At 40.1% G+C, this 20,302-nt stretch overlaps 1 protein-coding gene across 3 annotated transcripts; it reads left to right on the top strand.

Moving 5' to 3' along the window:
- Positions 1-4: 4 nt before the first annotated feature.
- Positions 5-16,890, top strand: CMC2 (C-X9-C motif containing 2). 3 transcript variants are annotated; one of them, XM_059383586.1, is made up of 5 exons: positions 10-196; positions 5,757-5,794; positions 7,451-7,563; positions 12,426-12,497; positions 16,782-16,890. In XM_059383586.1, exons 1-5 carry the CDS (start codon positions 15-17, stop codon positions 16,866-16,868), a joined length of 492 nt encoding a protein of 163 aa, XP_059239569.1. In that variant the 5' UTR covers positions 10-14; the 3' UTR covers positions 16,869-16,890. The 3 variants fall into 3 exon arrangements, with proteins under 3 accessions (XP_059239570.1, XP_059239569.1, XP_059239571.1); XM_059383587.1 differs by lacking the exon at positions 12,426-12,497 and having other exon boundaries at positions 5-196; XM_059383588.1 differs by lacking the exon at positions 5,757-5,794 and having other exon boundaries at positions 109-196.
- Positions 16,891-20,302: the final 3,412 nt, after the last annotated feature.

The following is a 20,302-nucleotide window of genomic DNA, read 5'->3' as shown; positions in this document are numbered from 1 at the left end:
AGGCCGGGTGGCGCATGCGCCTCAGAGGCCAGGAGCGGCGGGGGCTGGTCAAGCCGTGCGAGGTCAGCCGTGGAGGGCGTGAGAGCCTTCGCCACCCGGCGGTGGCTCAGCTCCGGCGTCCTGACTGCCGCCTTTTGAATGGGGAGTCTTCGCTGGTGACTGTCGCTTCAGCCCTCCTGTTGTGGCCGCGAGTCCGGTGAGTCTCGGCAGTCCGGGCCGTTCCGAGGACCCCGCGGTGTCCGGGGAGGCCGCGGGACACGCACCCGCCCCTCCTCCCGTCCCCTGCTGGCGCGCGCCCCGCCGTTGCCACCCGCCCCCCCCTGCCGCTCTCCGAGGTGGGGACCTGGAAGGTCCGGCCGTAGGTCTTCAGGGGGGTGGTGGCTCTCGGCTCGCCGGCAGTCCGCGGCGCGGGCGCCTGGAGGTCTGTGCGGGGCTCTCGGCCCTCAGGCACTTGCTGAGGACGCGCGGGTCGGTTTAGGGCACGCTTGGCCCAGACCTTTCACTCTGCTGCAGTCTGTCCCGCCACTCGCGAGCCTAGTGATCCCGGGCGGGCTGCTCCCCTGCCTGAGCCTCGGCTTCCACGCCGCTAAAATGGTCGAACCCCACGGCATCGATGGTGAGAAGGGAAGCGCTTCCCAGCGTTTGGTACGGTGAGCGCTCAAGGAACTGGAGGATTATTATTGTTACCAGCTGGGGGTTTAGCATTTGTTTGTAGACGGTGGGGGGCTTGTTCCGGCACATCTCAGCTGCAGAGTGGCCCCCAGTCCGTCTTGCGAAGTGGGAATCCGGGGAGATCCTCATCAGTACACCTTTTTTTTTTTTTTTTTTTTAAAGATTTTATTTTCATCAGTACACTTTTGAAGGAGAGGAGACATTCAGATCCTTTTCACTGGGTTTAAAAATCACCGTGCCTGTAGGCTCACAGTAGGTGCTGGTAAACCGAGTTCTGGAAACCTAAAATCTTAAGTGCTTAAAAGAAGTTCGCACTGGCCGACTTGTGTTGTGACGCCCCTTGTAGCTCCTTTCCATACATACAGGCTTCTGCACTTGCTTAGTTTATTTCAAATGAGCCTTATTTTCGTCTTTTTTTTTTTTTTTTTAAACTATGTTGAGGTGTGAACCAATTCTCAGATCTATAATAATCCTAAATTCAAGATTTGGCAAACATTAATTGGGCATTTACTGTGTGTATTTAGAAGAATATTCCTTCACTAGCCTGTGTGTTCTTTGGGGGGTATATGGACTGGTTTTATATGGCCTGGTCTGTATTTGGGAGCACTAGTCACTCAAGAGCATATGTTTAGATTTGGTCACTTTGCACCTGCAGATAAAAAGGTAAGGTAGGTATACCCTGCTATATCTGCTGCCTCTGCTGAATGTGGTGCGTAGTTTGACATAGTTGCAGAAATACTATTTTAACTAATTCCAGTGCTTTCTGAGAAGTACACTTTAAAAAAGATAGGTTTTACAAAGCATTAAGCCTTAAGTGTTAAGTGCACAGTTTTTCCTAGAGAACAGCTTCTTCAGACTTTGCACAAGAGACTTTTCTGGACTTGTTTTTTGTTTGTTTTAAAATGACATCAGAAATTGCAGCGTAGTGTAAATTTCTTTCTGGTGCAGACACCAAACAGCAGAATCTTTTGAAAGAAAACCCAAGTGGCATTAAAATAAGGGGTTTCCTCCTTGTGACTAAAGATTTGCTGAAGTGTTATTAGAATGCTTCCTGCTTTTTCTCTACCAGGGTTAATGTCTTGGTTACTCTTGGTTTATTTTCTAAAATTGTGCCACCTGGTGGTTGAAATCTGTCTATCATGGAATACTCATTAGGAAGATTTTAGCTCAGTGTTGGTAGAATAGGGTGAAGGAGTGATTAAATAAGCCTGTAATTTTTATGCCTTTAGTGAGAGTAACATACTGCTTCTTTTCTCCCAGCTCACCCCCAAATATCAGTTCAGATTGCTTTGCAGAGACCTGTCACCCAGTTACAGAACGATAAGCTTGTCCCAGCTGAACATCTTTTAGAGTTTCAGTGGCTCTTTTGGTATAAATGTGTGCACACTTAATTCAGGCAATGGGTGGAGTTGAGGTGGCGAGGGAGGCATTGTAACTGTGACAAGTTAACCCTTCTGATGTTTTCTAAATGCCGAAGTAAAGGTGGGACTGAAGTTTTGTGTTTAAATGATAACATTTTGAACGGAATTTATCCCTTTTTCTTAATACAAACACCCATGCATGAGGTCTTAGTACAAATGAATGTTCCCTTCACCTTTGTTCAGCAGCTCGCCCGGTGTTAATTAGTTTGTTACTACCCTTTTAGAATTGTTCCTTGTATTTTTAGTGGTGACAAGTTTTTTATCCATTGACTGAATTTTATTTTTGGAAATAGGTTGAAATCATTTAGTTATGAGCTTAGGCTTGAGAAGAAACTTAATGCAATGCAAGAATATGCTGTGGCATCCATAATTGATGTAGCCAGTCTCCTTGGGGTACATGAGGACAGATAACCGAGAACTTCACATAGCAGCCTGTTTCCTTGTTGGACAGCTCCAGGAAGAGGACACCTGCCTTTGTTAACATCCACCCTTTGGTTTCCAGTCCTGTCCTGGAAAGTGCCTTGGAAACACTACTGTAAATTCAGTTCAGGCTTTCCCATCATGTGACAAGAGTATTTCAGATATACAAATAATACTTTACAGATGTCACACTCACTGCTCACTATTTCAGATTCTCCCACATATGTTATCTTAAACCTCAGGACCACCCAGAGATACAGGTCAAGAGCTAATTCCAATTTATGGAAGAAGAGACTTAGTCTCAGATTAAGTAACCAAAGTGTTATAACTTATGGACTGATAAGTCTACAACTTTTGATTGTAAATCCATTGTTTGTTTTACTGAACCAGGTTGTTTATCTGTCTCCTCTGATGTGCACTTCCCTAAATTGGCAAATATTCCCAGTTTCATTAATGGCTTCCTGTTTAAACCTAGAGTCAAAGCCATCTTAATCCTGAGCACTCTCTCCAGATATTTACTTTGTCAATATTTGGACCGATCAGGACAAACATAGTACTGTTTTTTTCTTGAGGGAGACAGACAGGATAATATTACATTGACTTCTTTGGAAGATAGGCCTAGAATTATTGTCTGTTGAACTTGTAACCCACCAGAGTGTCTTTGGGAAATAGTTTTTACTCTCTGTATTTATTTCTTACACAAACTGCTGGGAAGGCATGTCTTTCCTATTTTGAACATGGGAATTATCTGTCCTGATGAGAGATTGCATTGGGTAGTAACTCTACCACTTAATATGTGATCTGGGGCTTAGTTTTACTATGAAAATGTGAGTAATGCATATTTGAACTATAAAAAGGCAATTTCTTATGGTTTCACTAAATTTATAAAGGTACTTACTTGCTACAGTTCTGGAAGGATTGTAAGACTTGTGCCTAGTGTGTGGTAAATGTTTAACAAATTATTTTCAACACTAATAATATAGATATTTTCTTATGGCTTTGAAGGAATCTTAAAAGAATATGGAATATACATTTCGTTTTCTTCAGTTTGTAAGTTACTTCGAGTTATAATAATGCTGATTAGAATAGGCTTTTAAAGATGACTACTGGAAGATACCAGCACTCACATCCTTGTGTTCTAAGAGCAGTGCCATCATTTTATAGCTGTGCTTTGTAGATTAACTCCCGAGAGTCCGGGAGTACACCTGTGTGTGCACCAATGGTTACAAGAAACCAGAGGACATTGGGTGCCATTAGTGTGGGTACAGGGTCAATTGAGGGAAAGAAGAAAAGCATATATCACTAAAAAGATAGAGTGAAGGAAAGAAGGGAATGACTGGTAAGGCAAGGAATTTGTTAGATAAGGAATTTGGCCAGTGTTTATTTTTTTTTTTTTATTTTTTTATTTTTTTTAAAGATTTTATTTATTTATTTGACAGAGAGAAATTACAAGTACACTGAGAGGCAGGCAGAGAGAGAGAGAGAAGGAAGCAGGCTCCCTGCTGAGCAGAGAGTCCGATGCGGGACTCGATCCCAGGACCCTGAGATCATGACCTGAGCCGAAGGCAGCGGCTTAACCCACTGAGCCACCCAGGCGCCCTGGCCAGTGTTTAGAACTGTAAGTTAAGTAGTAGCTTAGTTTTTTACCAAGAAGACTAGGAAAAGGAAACCTTATGAAACCCATTTTCTTCTTGGACGTAGTTATTATGTTGGATAAGTACGTAGAAGGGAAGACGTCTTATTGGTGCCCTGGCTGGGTCTATAGTGACATAAACTTTTGTAATAGAGGGAGGAAAAATATACATCGTGATACGTTTGCATTTATACTTGTATGCCATGTGCAGTATTTATCCTACCAGCCAAGTGTCTTCTAGAGTATTTAATTTAACAATTAACGAGGTCATTTGAGTACATTGTGAGTTCATTTCCAAACTGTAAAAGTGTACATTTGAGGGTTGGTTGATAGAAATATGCAAAAATTTTTTGTCAAATATATTTACAAAATATAAAGACATTTTCTAGGTGGCTAAGCCAGTATACATCTTCCTTCAGAAAAAAGGGAGGCAGAAATCAGATAACCAGATAACTAATAGGTGTAAATGTGATATATTGGTATAATATTAAATGGTTTAAATTGCTAGACTATGTGAGATCTTGTTTTTCTGAGGCAAAAACATTATGTCATTAAAAAGATTTTGTAGTTAGTGGCAGGCAAACCAAACTTGAACTTGGCTGCATTTCCAGTTTCCATTTCAAACACTTAACTGGCCCAACAGCCCTATGTGGGATCTTCAGCTGTGGTATGCTGTGTGTGCGTGTGTGTGCACGTGTGTCCTTGAGTGGATGTGCTCAGTTGGAAGTCACTCAATGGAATAGTGATCTATTGATGTTTTTATTAATTGAGTTCTGCAATAGTAGGAATACTGTAATTCTCTGGAATTAATTTGTTTAGATATTTTTTTTTTTTTTTAAAGATTTTATTTATTTATTTGTCAGAGAGAGAGAGAGTGAATGAGAGCGAGCACAGGCAGACAGAGTGGAAGGAAGAGTCAGAGGGAGAAGCAGGCTCCCTGCGGAGCAAGGAGCCCGATGTGGGACTCGATCCCAGGATGCTGGGATCATGACCTGAGCCGAAGGCAGCCGCTTAACCAACTGAGCCACCCAGGCGTCCCCTGTTTAGATATTTTTAAGGATTTTACTTGTGAGTAGAAGGTAGATAGGCCTTTTGAATTTCCTGAACTTTTTGGTATTAGTTCTATTAAGGTACAATTTACGTATCATAAAATTCACCCATTCAGTGATTTTAGTGAACTGCAATTGTGCAACCATTACCTCAATCCTATTCTAAATCATTTTTATCATGTAGAAATACTACTTTGTGCCCAAAGGCAAATAATCCTCACTCTCATTTTCAGGCCCAGGGAGCCCATCAGCTTTTTTTTTTTTCTCTACAATTTTGCCTTTTCTGGACATTGCACATAAATGGAATCATATAGTCTTTTGAATCTGGCTTCTTTCATTTAGCTTGGTGCTTTTGAGGTTACCCCATGTTGGTGCCTGTATCAGTGCATTCCTTTTCCTCTCCAAGTAGTATTCCATTGTCTAGATACACCATATTTGTGTGTCCAGTTACCAGGTTATTGTATATTTGGGTTGTTTCCAGTATTAGTTATAATGAATAATGCTGTGAATATTCGTATACATGTCTTTGTGTGCCTATGTGTTCTCATTTCTTTTGGGTAGATTCTTAAGAGTGCAGTTTCCGAGGTCCGGGTCATTTGGTAAGTTTGTGTTTAAGTCCTTTAAGACACTGCCAAATTGCTTTCCTAAGTGTGTACTATTTTTTGTTTCCACTAGCAATGCAATGAGGCCTGTTTTCTCTGCATCCTAACTAATGCTTGTTATTGTCTGACTTGTTGATTGTAGCTTTTCTGGCAGATGTGTAGCTACCATCTCATTGTGGTTTTAGTTTGCCTTTCCCTGTGACTAATGGTGTTTAGCATTTTCTCATGTGCTGAATTAACCATTCCTGTCTCATCTTCTATGAAGTATTTATTCAAGTCTTTTGGCTGTTTTTTGGGTCCACTTTTAAATGTTGGGTTGTTTATAAGCATTCTTTATATATTTTAGATAACAAATCCTTTTTCATATATGATTTGCAAATATTTTCTCCTAGTCTGTAGCTTGTAGGTTATTTATTTTTTAGAGCAGTTTTCGGTTCACAGCAAAACTGAACAGAAAGTACAGAGATCCCACTTGCCCCCTGCCCTACACATGTGCGGCCTTCCCCACTGTCAGCATCCCCCACCAGAGTCATGTGTTTTTATAACTGATGAACCTGCATTGACATGTCATTATCACCCAAAGTGTGGCTTGTCTTTTTTTTCCATTTTAAAAAATTTATATACATTATGAAATGCTCACCACAATAAATCTATTACAGTATTATTGATTACATTTCCTATGCTGTGCTTTTCATCCCTGAGTCTTTTCACTTTCTTAATGGTGTATTTTGAAGTGAGAAAGTTTTTTTAAGTTTGTAAGTTTGTACCAATTTTTTTCTTTTATGAATTATGCTTTTGACCTATATAAAGAACTCTTTGCCCAACTAAGGTCATTATTTTCCCTTAGGTTTTCTTTCTTGAAACTTGTAGATTAAAAGAATTAATTGTTTTTTTTTTTGTTGTTGTTGTTAATGTTTTCCAAGTTAAAAACAGTAGGTTAAAGGAAGGAATAGGTAAATAGTACTACATAACTGTGGCAGACATTTCAAAATAATGTTTTTCCTTTGACGTTGGCTTCTGATTTTCTACTTTGTGATAAATTTAATTTCTGGAATTCAGCTTCTTCCTTTCATTGTAATAATTGCATTTTATGGCTATCTCTGCTAAAATGAAAAACTTTTTTCCCCATCTGCTTTTTGTTTCTCTTCATTGTCTAGTTGGATTTTTCTCAGCCAGATGTTCGGAATAAGAAAGCAGTCCATATGAACTGACATTAACATGAGATTGGCTAATGTGGCTTTAGCCCTCTCCCTCAGGAATATGCATTTTAAAAGGATTAATAAACCAATTCTCTTATTTCATAGAATTTCATCTGAACAAAAGGAGTTGTAGTTAGTTTCAGGTATGTGAGGAAAATAATTGAGATTAGGCTTGTTAATATAGGCTAGCTGTTTCTACTGGAGCACTTATTTCCAGGATTGGGTCTCTTGAGGACTTCTGCTTTTTTCTGAACCTGCAGGTTCTCCAAACAACACCTGATGGCTTGCTGAATCTGTGAAATTGTTGGATAAGGAAGCTGAGGCTCAGGTTTAATAATCTGCCAGAGGTCAACATTGTTTTCTGATAAAACTCACTGCACGTTTTTACTGAAATAGTTTTAGGTCGCATTAACAAATAGAGTCACACATATTCAAGACACTCTTGTATCCACAGGTTGCTCTGCTGTGCTCCGTCACCTCCTAAAGATGCATCCTGACTTATCTCCACACTTGCACACTGAAGAATGCAACGTCTTGATTAACTTACTTAAGGAATGTCACAAAAATGTAAGAGTTCAGAAAAATGACATTAAAGCAAAAATGAAACTTAAGTACAACACACTGATATAAAATGTTATCTCCACTATTGGAAAGGAATGTTAATATAGTGGACCTTAGTTTACCAAAGATTAGTAACTGATGCTTGTGATTTTCAAGGCACCATCTCATTTCTTGATTAGTAAAAATCAAGCATGGTGGTTCATTAGGGAACTTCTGAGATAATATATAATAGTTAGAATCCATGTTCTTACCATAAAATACTGTTTTTTTTTTTTTTATTATAGGGCACTAGAACAGTTATGTTAAATTCTAACTCTTCTGATCATATTGGAATTATTTTAAGATTTTTCTAAGATTTTCCTTGATGTCTACCATTCTGTGTTTAAAGGAGATTGAAACATTTTTTATAATAGATGTTAGCTCGATTTAAATTATGATTGGCCTAATTTGGCAGATTTGCTCACTTGTTAGTGTAATGGGAGTAAAATTCTGTGGTTTAAACCAAAAATAGAAAGGAAGCACATTTTTGGAAATCATTAAATTAAGCTGATATTTTTACAGATGTTAACTGTTTACCTTTTTTCATATACTTGATATGTGAGATGGTTATAAGGAGAATGTCTGTTTTTTCTTTAACTTTTCATGATGTGTTATTTTCCTCATGATATTCATATACTGTAGATATATCAAATTATACTAATAAGTATTATTTAAATGAGTAAAATTTGAAGACTAATGGTAAGGTAATGAGTAATACCTATGACCTTTGAAGTTAGATATTTTTGTTGGTTCGATGAATGTTGTTGTTTGACTGTATACTTTAGGCAGATTCTTTTCAGCATACATCTAGATCAAGAATTGATACTGTCTTTCTAACGTTAATCATTATATGGTATGCAGTAGTGTCTCATTTGGTTTTAGATTTACTTCCCTGATGGCTAGTTTTTGAGCATCTTTTCATGTGCTTATTGGCCATTCATATAAAGTCTTTTGGCCATTCATATAAAGTCATATTTTATTTTATTTTTTTTTAAAGATTTTATTTATTTGTTAGAGAGAGAGAGAGATACAGAGCGCAAAGACAGGCAGACAGAGTGGCAGGCTAGAGGCAGAGGAAGAAGCAGGCTCCCTGCCAAGCAAGGAGCCCGATGTGGGACTCCATCCCAGGATGCTGGGATCATGACCTGAGCCGAAGGCAGCCGCTCAACCAACTGAGCCATCCAGGCATCCCCATATTTTATTTTTTTAATTTTAATTTTCTTTTTAAGATTTTATTTATTTATTTGACAGAGAGATCACAAGCAGGCAGAGAGGCAGGCAGAGAGAGAGGAGGAAGCAGGCTCCCTGCTGAGCAGAGAGCCCGATGCGGGCCTAGATCCCAGGACCCTGAGATCGTGACCTGAGCCGAAGGCAGCGGCTTAACCTACTGAGCCACCCAGGCGCCCTTTTAATTTAAATTTTATCTATTTATTATTTTTTCTCTTTTGCCGATGTTTTAAAATTGGGTTGTTTGCTTTATTATTTAATTTTAAGAATTTTTTTTTCATTCGATATGCAAGTCCTTTGATGAGTGTATTGTGAATATGTTCTCCTAGTCTGTGCCATCCTTTTTCATTTTCTTAAGGTTGTCTTTCTAAGAGCAGTTTTTAAGTTTGATGAGGCCTGATAACCAGGTTTTTTCTCTTACGGTTTGTGGGTTTGTGGGAGGGTTTTTTACCTTTTAAAGATCTTTGTATGTTTCCTGGTCATGGAGATTTCCTCCTAGAAGTTGTAGAGTTTTAACTTTTACATCCTAGGGCTGTGATTCATTTCAGGTTAATTTTTGTGTACTGTGTGAGATATGAGCCAGTATTTCTTTCTCTATGGATATTGTTGTTCCAGCACCATTGGTTGCAAAGACCATCCTTTCCGTACTGAATTATCGAGCTGTCTTGGTCAAAAATCAATTGACCATATGTGGCTGGGTCTGTTTCTGGGCTCTGTAGTCTCTTCTACTGATTTATGTGTCTGTTCTTAACACCAGTTAATTCCGGTGTTATCTTACTGGGGCCACCCTGGCCCCCTAGCCATTTTGTCCTCTTCTCTGTCCCCTTCCACTTGACTGGAGTGATCTTCAAATGTGAGCTGAATCGTTGTATCCCTCTAATGGCTCCCTTTGCCTGCAAGTTATCAAATCTGAATTTCTTATTTTGTGTTGTTTCAGGACCTTCATGGACTTGTCCCCTACTTACCCTGTGGGCCTTACCACCCTCCTGCACCTCTTCTGCTTGCTCCTGTGTGCTCCTGTGTGCAGTTGTGTGGCAACACACTTCCCTCTTCTAAGCCTTTGAGCTTGCTTTCTCCTTGCTGGTCTCAGAGCCCTCCCCACTGTCTCACTTCCTGTGTGCTAGACCAGATTTCCTCCTCCTTCAGGTTTGCTTCAGCATCACTTGTTACTTCCTCTTCCTTTTCTCCTTTCCTGGCCTGCATTCTCTTAGTGTAGTCACTCTGTACTCCAGTAACCCCACACATCACATGGTTCCTACTTTAAGATAGTTTTCATACTTTTTGGTTTCATGACTCCTTTACGCTTTATTAAAGACCCCAAATAACTTTCGTGTATGTAGGCTATAGCTACTAATATTCACTGAATTAGAAATTAAAACAGGAATTAATAATATGTTTATATAAAAATATAAGAATAACTCCAATATGTTAATGTAGTAAGTTTTCATAAAAAACCTTATTTTCCAGGGACGCCTGGGTGGCTCAGTTGATTAAGTGGCTGCCTTCGGCTCAGGTCATGATCCCAGCGTCCTGGGATCGAGTCCCACATCGGGCTCCTTGCTCGGCAGGGAGCCTGCTTCTCCCTCTGCCTCTGCCTGCCTCTCGGTCTGCCTGTGCTCGCTCGCTCTCTCTCCCTCTATCCCTGACAAATAAATAAAATCTTAAAAAAAAACCCAAACACCTTATTTTCCAAAACAGAGTGAAAAGAGTGGCATTAGTTTTGCATTTTTGCAGTTCTCTCATACTTGGCTTAATGGAATATAGCCAGATCCTCCTATCTGCCTTATGTTCAGTCTTTGGTGATATTGCCCTTTGTGCAGCCTCTGGAAAATTCCACAGTAGCCTTGTGAGAGAATGCAAATGAACAAAACAAATAAGATCTTTGATTATCGGGATAATAGTTTTTACCGTGTTTATGTACATGCCTGGAAAGGTCTTGGGAACTTGTGGGTGTCCTTGGACTACACTTGGAAAACTATTACCGTATAGCAATCTCTTTGTTAGTTGGCTCTTCCGTCTGACCATGTACTGTGAGTAGGGCCCAGGTGCACCTTCCTCTTTGCTATATCCCTGCTGCTTGGTACATTGTCTTCAAGTTATCAATTGATTGATTCATTTATTCAATCAATTGCTCAGTTAGTTTGGTTCTCTAGACATAGACATCACACACTAGATGCTTATGCCATGTGTGTACAAGAGAAATGTAGACCCCAGGCATTTCATAAAGCAATTCCAATGGAGCACTTTGGGTTTGTTTTTCATGTAATGTCACAAGAGTATAATTCTTCTTTGGGTTTAAATGTTGGGAAAGAAAAAAAAGAGCTTCTGTCTTGGATTTAAAAATAAGATGTCTGTTTATGGATGATATGAGTCAATGTAAACCAAACTATGAAATACTGCCTTACATTCTGAAAGTCTAATCCTTTCTGTTCTGCTTCACCAGAAGGTGTGTGAAAATGCATGGTTCCTGTTCATTTGTTGCCAAGGAAATAGTTTAGGAAAAATACATAGGAAATAGTTATTCTGAAAAGGTCCTTAGGAGACCAGTAGTAGATCTTAGTTTACCGTAAATGCTTGCCAGAAAAAAATGACCCATTTTTCCACTGTGGACCAGAAAAGGACATTTACAGTGGCAGGGAAAGAAAGGATTAGCATGAGGCACAGCTTATTAATTACGCGTTGTCTGGTTTCCATGAAAGCCTTAATTAGAAAGAAAAGGAGAAGGTGCTTATTATTACAAGTTCAGCACTTGTGGCATGTCATTATAGGACATCACCATGCTGTCTTACCCATTCCTTAAAAATCGTGATATGCAAACACACTAATTATAGCCCGACTAAAATTCGTGTTCTTGACTTCATTCTTCATCTTAATCTGCTTCAGAGCATTCATACTTTTTGCTGTGCTAATTGTCATAGGCCTTGAATTCACTAGGAGATTTTTATTTTTCTTGGCAAAGAAAGCAGACTTTGAACTTTAGATCTAGGTTTTCTTACATTTTGGATTAGTGGCTTACTTACATGGCCCATATAGGCCATTTAGTAACGGTGTTATGTGTTTCTGATATATTTTGATGACATTTTGGATGGAGGCAAATGAGAAAATTAGTGTTTGCCCTGAGCATTTATTGGGTAATTCTTCAAAGGGACAGAATGTTTGCTAGTGAAGAAGTCACTGGTCATGTTAATATGGCCACCCCACACTTTGACATTGCTTCCTGTGATAGATGATGGTTGTCCTGTGATTTTCACCTGCCCTTAAAAGGGTATTAGAAAACAGAATTGTTTATATTCTGTCATTGTGAGGTTTGGGCAGGTTAATAGACTTCCATTTTATCAAGGAGAGGTCTTTTTAGTTTTCATTTCTATCTATAGAGCATTTATCCCTTCTTTTAAGAAGGCCAGGATAAGTCCATTTATTTGTATGTTTAATACCTATGATTTAACTCTTTGCTTATTAACAAGGTGGTAACACATTAAATTCATTTCTGTAAATATTACCAAAATATTCCATTTATTTCTAGAATAAGTATTTAAATTCTATGTGCCAGAGACCTTAGTATATTATGGGATGAAATATTTTACCCCTCTTCTTCCTTTTAGCACAACATTCTGAAATTTTTTGGTCATTGCAATGATCTCGATCGGGAGATGAGAAAATGCTTGAAGAATGAGGTAAGAAAAGTGTTAGAGGATGAAAGTGGTTGAACAGTAGAATAGAACCTTTCTGAGCAATATTTAGAATACCCCCATTACTAATTTTTATTCCAAATTTTAGTATAACAGAGAGAATTGACACTTTATATGTATGTCCTCTCCTAAAACCAAATGGAGAAATGAAAGACATTACTTTTTTATTTTTTCCATGCACCTAAATGAAAACAGTTTCCTTATAATCATTGTAACTCCTCTGGATGAATTGTAAGGGCTAGGAAACTGGGTTTGAATAGTAGAAAGACTTCGGTAAATCATCTCTCAGCTATAGCAGGTAACTAACAGGGCCTCTCTTTCCTCGTAGAACATGGTGGGACCTGGACTTGGGCTCCTTACTGGTCTAAAATTATGAATTTCTTAATAACCATGGCATGTACGAGCCATGTGGATCTAGCTTGACTTGGTTGGAAAGACTCATTTCCTGGACGTGGTTTTAGACCATGACTTTGACTTGGGCATATAGCAGAGTGCTTTTGAAAAGAAAGTTAACTCCATTTCTGTTCTGTTCATCTGTTGTTTTATGTCTCAAACCTTTAAAAATCTATACTAAAAACCGGCCTTCCTGTTTTCTTTCCTTTTCTGTATTTTTGAATTTTTTTCCTATTAGCCTCATATTGAAAGGTATTAGTTATAATATTTGAAGCTGTGCAGCAATTATCTATCTTCAACTTTTGTATTTTTAAATCAAGCTTTTTTTACCCCTCCATTCCCAGAATCCCTTTCCAATGTCTTTACCATTTGAAGAACTTTCTAGAGTTCTGAATTCAGAGTTATAATTTTCTTTGCACAAATGTGTACATATAAAAGTGATTTTTTAAAAAAGATTTTATTTATTCATTTATTTGACAGAGATCACAAGCAGTCAGAGAGGCAGGCAGAGAGAGAGAGAGAGAGAGGAAGAGGAGGAAGCAAGGAAGCAGGCTCCCTGCTGAGTGATCCCAGGGCTCCGGGATCATGACCTGAGCTTAAGGCAGAGGCTTTAACCCACTGAGCCACCCAGGCGCCCCATCTAGAAGTGTTTTAAATAGATTTTTAAAGAGTTTTTCTTCATATTTACATGTAAAGCTAGTTTGTATGAAAACTGAACCTAGGACTTTGTTCCCCTTTTAACAGAGGATGAGAAAATGAAGCCCACACTACTTTATTCAGTACAAATGTTTATTTCTCATGTGCTTTCAGTTGTGTTAGATTGCTTTTTTCCTAAGTTTAGATTTTTTTTTTTCTTTTTACAGTTTGCTAATTTTTGCCATTGGTTTGGTGATTAGATCTTTATTCAGAATCCCCCCCCCCTCCCCCCGTGGTCCTGAGCTCTTAGCAACTGTTTGGTAGAATGCTGTATATCTTTTTCTTACTTTGAGTTTGTTTTCATATAAATTTTGGATTTTCTCCTTGATGTATTTTCTAAGAACTCAGTGTGGGTTTTATGTCACCTTATTACCTGATTTATAGATGTTTTTGTCTGTTCTTTCTTCCTCTGGTCCTCTGAACCTATGCTCACGTATTTCCTGTCTGCTTTTAATGCGTTCTAGTTGACCATTTCCTGCCTCTCACGTGCTCCTCTAACCATCCCCTTCACCTGCCGTTTGAGTACTTCATTCCTTGGTGCTTTCAACTAGAAAAAGGGTCTGGCCAGTTCCCTTACTAGCCTCTCTTTGCTGCTGTGTCGCTGCTTTTGTTCTTTCTATGGAAATAATCACTAATTCTATTTCATCCCTCTTAATTTTTTTTTTTTTAAAGATTTATTTATTTATTTATTTGACAGACAGAGATCACAAACAGGCAGAGAGGCAGGCAGAGAGAGAGAGGAGGAAGCAGGCTCCCCGCTGAGCAGAGAGCCCGATGCAATGCGGGGCTTGATCCCAGGACCCTGGGATCATGACCTGAGCTGAAGGCAGAGGCTTTAACCCACTGAGCCACCCAGGCGCCCCTCATCCCTCTTAATTTTTTGATTCAGTTTGGTTTGGTTTTGTTATTCAGTGAAGTTTTGTGAATAACATCTTATTCATCCTTTTTTTTCTTCTTTTATTCAAAGGCCATCTGGACTCCCTTTGAGAATATTTTAACATACATTTTAACAGATTATATTTAATTTGCTCTTTAACTTATTTTTTTTTTTGTCTGCCTCTAACATATCATCTTCTGAAGATTTACCCTTAAGACCCTCCTCCCAGCCTGATTACTGGAGGCAGTCTGGTATATGTGATTCAAGATCGATACCAAATATTTTTCTCAGAGTAGGTATCCCATTACGTTTTAGAACAGTGCCTTTTAAAAAAAATGGTTTTTAAAATGACGAATGCGGGGCGCCTGGGTGGCTCAGTGGATTAAGCCGCTTCCTTCGGCTCGGGGTCCTGAGATCGAGCCCCGCATCGGGCTTTCTGCTCGGCAGGGAGCCTGCTTCCCTCTCTTTCTCTGCCTGCCTCTCTGCCTACTTGTGATCTCTCTCTGTCAAATAAATAAATCTTTAAAATAAAATAAAATAAAATGACGCATGCCCTTTCCCCCAACAATCTTAGGAGGGAAATTAATGAGTGACAGATAAAAGGAATGATTTTGGTTAAAGGGACCTGGTGTTTCATCTGCAATTTGAAGTGGCCTTTTGATGAAGAAGAAAAAAAAAGTTTGAAAACTATCATTCCAGAGGCTGTTAGAACTCTTCAGTCAAAACTTTAGATCTAGAAATCTTCTTAGAGATGATCTAGTTTAGCTCCCCTTATTTGAGGTTACGAGACCCGAAGATGCAATAAACACAAATCTTCCCAGCATTGCCTCCGGTGTCTGGGCAGGGGGCCCGGTCAAGTTCCTGCTCAGCTCTCTGTTACTGCTTTTCATTTCTTTGGCCTTTTCCCATATCTCTGGCTCCTAAAAGATTTTGATGTCTAGCTGTTCACATATACTTAGTTTTTTCAACTTGAATTTACTTTTATTTTTTTTCCTTTTTCCATAGGATTCCTTCATTCCCTAGTGAATAGTTCCTTTTTTCGTAGTGATTCCTTCATTCACCTGTAAAATATGTCTGTTGGTGTATATAAGTCTGTACATATATCCATACAAAAGCACTTATATTCACGTTTCTCTGCTTTAAACAAGTGCTTTTTCTAAGTACCAGGCTGTGTATTTCCCGTTACTTATAATCTTCTGGCCAGATCCAAATACAAGGCTGGAAACCTCTAAGGCGAAAACTGCACTTAGATCCAACTGACTGCAGAAATGTAGGATTTGGAGAGAATCCTGTTTGATGGCTATTCATAATGAAAAAATCCTGGGAAGTTCAGCCGAATATAGATTTCCATGTAAACTAATAGGATAATGTGGTTGCCAAGAGCCAGTTACTCTTGATAATATTTATAGATATAAAATGCGTAGGTCATAAGAACTAGAAGGTCCTCTGTAGTCCACATCTGTCTAACTGCATGGAGCACTGTATTTAATTCTGGTTGTGATAGTGTTTTTTTTTTTTTTTAAGATTTTATTTATTTGACAGACAGAGATCACAAGTAGGCAGAGAGGCAGGCAGAGAGAGAGGAGGAAGCAGGCTCCCTGCTGAGCAGAGAGCCCGATGCGGGGCTTGATCCCAGGACCCCGGGATCATGACCTGAGCCGAAGGCAGAGGCTTTAACCCACTGAGCCACCCGGGCGCCCCGGTTGTGGTAGTTTTTATAAGGGATATTAAAGTACCTTACAAATGGTACGTGGTAGCAATTAGAAGGTAGAGCCTTGTTCTGTGGTCCTTTGTAGAAACCAGCAATGCTCGGCCTAAAAGCAGAGGTAGTAAGTGGGTTTTTTGTAATCAGATATTTGCATGAAGAAATGGAGGGCAGTAGGAGAATTTACAGGGAAACACTTACTGGTTCAACATTAAAAAAACCTTTGGAACAAGTAGAAGTGTCTGACAAACAGCCTACCTCAGGTAGTGAGCTGCTCATTACTAGAAGTGTTCAAGCAGAGATTAGATGACTTCGATAGATTGTGAGTTCCTGCAGAAGAGGGATAAAACTCACTCATCTTAAATATTTACTGAATTCATATTTTGGGAGAAAATATGAATTCAGTAAATATTTGTACACCTGTTAGGATGTAGATGCTGTACTGTGTTTGCAGTTTCAGATTCAGTGAAATAAAAGACAAATGAGAATTTTACCAGCAAAAACTATTTTGCAAATATTTTAAAATATTTAACTCAGCTGATACTAATGGTAATATAATCTGCTGTCTCTTTTCTCCCCCCTTCCTTTTATTTTCCAGTACATGGAAAAGAGGACCAAGAGCAGGGAGCGTGGCAATGCGATGAGAAAAAGACTTTTTAATCCCGCAGAGGAATCTGAAAAATAAATTAGAGGCATACCTCGCTTTATTGTGCTTCGTTTTACTGAGCTTCACAGATAATGCATTTTTTCAAATTGAAGGTTTGTGGCAACCCTGCGTCGAGCAAGTCTATTGGCGCGTTTTCCAACAGATTTGTCACCTTGTGTCTCTGTATCACATTTTGGTAATTCTCACAGTATTTCAAACTTTATAATCACTATCATATTTCTTATGGTGATCTGTGATGTTACTATTGTAATCGTTTTAGAGTGCCACAAGCGTGCCCATATAAGACCGTGAACTTAAAGTATGTATTCTGACTGCTTACCAACCAGCCGTTCCCTCATCTCTCCCTGTCCTTGGGCCTCCCTCTCCCCTGAGACTCAACATATTGAAATTAGGCCAGTTAGTAATCCTATGATGATGGTCTCTCAGTGTTCAAGTAAAAGGAAGAGTCCGCCATCTCTCACTCTTAGTCTAAAGCTCGACGTGATTAAGCTCGGTGAGAAAGGCACGTTGAAAGCTGAGATAGGCTGGAGCCAGGCCTCTTGCACCAGTCAGCGGAGTTGTGAATGCAAAGGGAAAGTACTTGAAGGATATTACAAGTGCTACTCCGGTGAGCACACAAAAACGTTAAGAAAGCGAAACAGCCTTGTTTCAGTGTTCTGGACAGAAGATCAAACACCCCCTTAGGCCAAAGCTTAATCCAGAGCAAAGTCCTAACTCTTCAATTCTGTGAGGGTTAACAGGTGAGAAAGCTGCAGAAGAAAAGTTTGAAGACATTGGTTTGTGAGGTTTAAAGGAAAGAAGCCATCCCTAGGACCTACAAGTGCATGGTGAAGCAGCAAGGGCTGGTGTAGAAGCTGCAGCAACGTTGAGGCAAGACCCTCCACCAGCAAAGGATTATGACTTGCTGAAAGCTCAGATGACACGGTTAGCACTTTTTAGCAATAAAATATTTTTTAAGTAAGGCATGAATGTTGTTCTTTAGACATAATGCTACTGTACATGTAATAAACTACAATATTATATAAACATAACTTTTATATGTGTTGGGAAGCTAAAGAATTCATTTGACTTGTTCTGTTGCGGTACTTGCTTTATTTTGGTGGTCTGGAAAAAAATCTGTGGTATCTCTGAGGTTTGCTTGTATCCTTTCTCTGGATGCCGTGGCTGAGAGAAGACCTAAAGACTCTTGGTCTTAACCTGCAAGAATCTTACCTCATTTGGTCTCCAGAATCTTTTGAATGGGAAGTGACCCACGGAGAAAGACAGAAACCCTGATTCTGAATATTTGTTGGGTGGAACCTTAGATACGCTCTCTCATCTGCCAACATACCTGACTCCCAACACGTTTCTTCCCTTTGCCAGCAGTCAGTTAATATTTGTGTAACTTTCTCCTTCAACAAAATAATTGACTTTAATTATATTTTCTCTGTTCTCTTAGACTTTCCTGGAATTAGGGCAAAATGGTCCCATTAGACTCTGCTTTTTGACAATGTGGTGATTCTGGAGCTTTAAACATTGAAGACAGAAGTTGGGCAAAAAGAGTTTGGAGAAGTCCTAGCTATGTTAACGATATGAAAATGACCCAACTTTATTTTTCCCAGACTCATTTCCAGCAGGCACCTTCACCCCTTCCCCCAGTGCTCTTTCTGCTAGGTGTTTCTGAAACCAGTGATAATCTGGAAGTCAGCAGCTTCCCTCCACAGCCACAGCAGGAACTTGATCTTGTCAGATGAGGTGTCAACAGACTGTGAGCTGTGAGCTCCTTCTAATGAATTCTGCGTGCATGTCCAGAATGAGGCCTTGCTGACGTCGGTGTTTAATAAGTGACTTCCCCATCATCAGTGGTGTTCAAGAGGCTGGACATTCCCTTAGCAGTTGGTTACACAGGATAACAGGCGTTCAATGAAGGGATGAAGGAAGAAATAGAGTTAATTCTGAGGGCCTTTTCGAGACTGAGATTTATAAATATTTATTTAGCCCCTTCCTCCATGTCAGTATAGGTACAGAAGTGAGACATTTTGCCTTTAAAAGCTTGTAGTAAACTGACGAGTTGACTATTACAGTACTGTTGTAGCCCCATCATGAGGTAGCTATCATGGGAAACGCAGAAAGGGTATCCTTGCCCGGCCTTCAGGAAGAAGGAGCCATTCTAGGAAAGCTACTTTAGCAAGGGAACCTTAGACAGTGAAAACAGAATACATTCTGGGGAGCTTCAGAGTTGTTTAGCATGACTGGAATGAGAGGGCTGGTGGTGGAGGAAGATAAATGGCTTTGTGAGGCGCCTGGGTGGCTCAGTGGGCTAAAACCTCTGCCTTGGGCTCAGGTCATGATCCCGGGGGCCTGGGATTGAGCCCCACATTGGGCTCTCTGCTCAGCTGGGAGTCTGCTTCCCCCTCTCTCTGCCTGCATCTCTGCCTACTTGTTATCTCTGTCAAATAAATAAAATTTAAAAAGAAAAAAAGAAATGGCTCTGAAATCAGTTGGAGTTTGTCTTTTTTTTTTTTTAAAGATTTTATTTATTTATTTGACAGAGAGAGATCACAAGCAGGGGGAGCAGCAGAGAGAGGGGGGGAAGCAGGCTCCCAGCTGAGCAGAGCGCCTGATGTGGGGTTCTATCCCAGGACCCTGGGATCATAACCTGAGCCAAAGGCAGAGGCTTAACCCACTGAGTCACCCAGGCGTCCCCAGTTGGAGTTTTTCTTCAATGCTGTTGTGACTCGTTGCAGATTTAATATGGTGATTAGGGATTTGTGGAGGGCTCTTAGTTGGAAGGGTGATATGTTATGATTTGTATTTTAGTAAGATTTTTCTGGTTATAGTTTGGGGGATAGATTGGAGAAGGGAAATTATACCCGGGGAGTCCCCTTTGATTTTTGCCTTAACTTAGGTGGTAAATGAAGGCCTGGAACAGAGGAATGCTTGAGGATCCAGACGAGTGGCTTGATTTGAGGGGAATTTGGACACAGAATCAGCATGGCTGATAGGCGGTCTAAGGCCCCTGTGTCTGCATGCTTTTGGGGCCCTGCCTCGATTGGGAGGGGGTGTAGCAGAGGGGCGGGGTAAAGTGCTGGGTTTGAGGTGTGTGCAGAAGACCCTGGGTGGAGGTGGCTTTCCAGCTTCAGAGGATGCAGATCTAGAATGTAGTAGCCTGGACGAGAACGGAGTTGGGAGACCACAGCTTGCATGTGACCCCAGCACCCTGTGGGCCAGTGTTGACAGTGGGCCACCAGAGTTTTATAGAGCAGGATGAAACTTTGGGGTCACTTGATTTTTTAGAATTCCACATTTTGGTGGAACATGTGGACAATCTAAGTTTTATAGACTTTGCACCCTCAGCCCCTCAGCAGGATCGATAGCTGCCAGTTGGGTGGGTCTTCTATGTATTTATATCACTGTTTCAGGATAGGAAAAGGAACCCTGTATACGGAGAAGGATGAGGCATAGAGAGAGAG

The sequence above is a fragment of the Mustela nigripes genome, chromosome 17 (assembly GCF_022355385.1).
Source record: "Mustela nigripes isolate SB6536 chromosome 17, MUSNIG.SB6536, whole genome shotgun sequence".
Taxonomy (NCBI): Eukaryota; Metazoa; Chordata; class Mammalia; order Carnivora; family Mustelidae; genus Mustela; species Mustela nigripes.
Note: the sequence above shows the minus strand (reverse complement) of the source record. Positions and strands in the feature narration are given on the sequence as shown.

What these genes read in the sequence shown, in the direction of transcription:
- CMC2 (XM_059383586.1), top strand. Translation starts at nt 15, where the DNA reads ATGCGCCTCAGAGGCCAGGAGCGGCGGGGGCTGGTCAAGCCGTGCGAG. An exon ending in CTGTTGTGGCCGCGAGTCCG is followed by an intron (nt 197 to 5,756) that starts GTGAGTCTCGGC and finishes TCTTTTGGGTAG; the next exon opens with ATTCTTAAGAGTGCAGTTTC. An exon ending in TCCGAGGTCCGGGTCATTTG is followed by an intron (nt 5,795 to 7,450) that starts GTAAGTTTGTGT and finishes TTGTATCCACAG; the next exon opens with GTTGCTCTGCTGTGCTCCGT.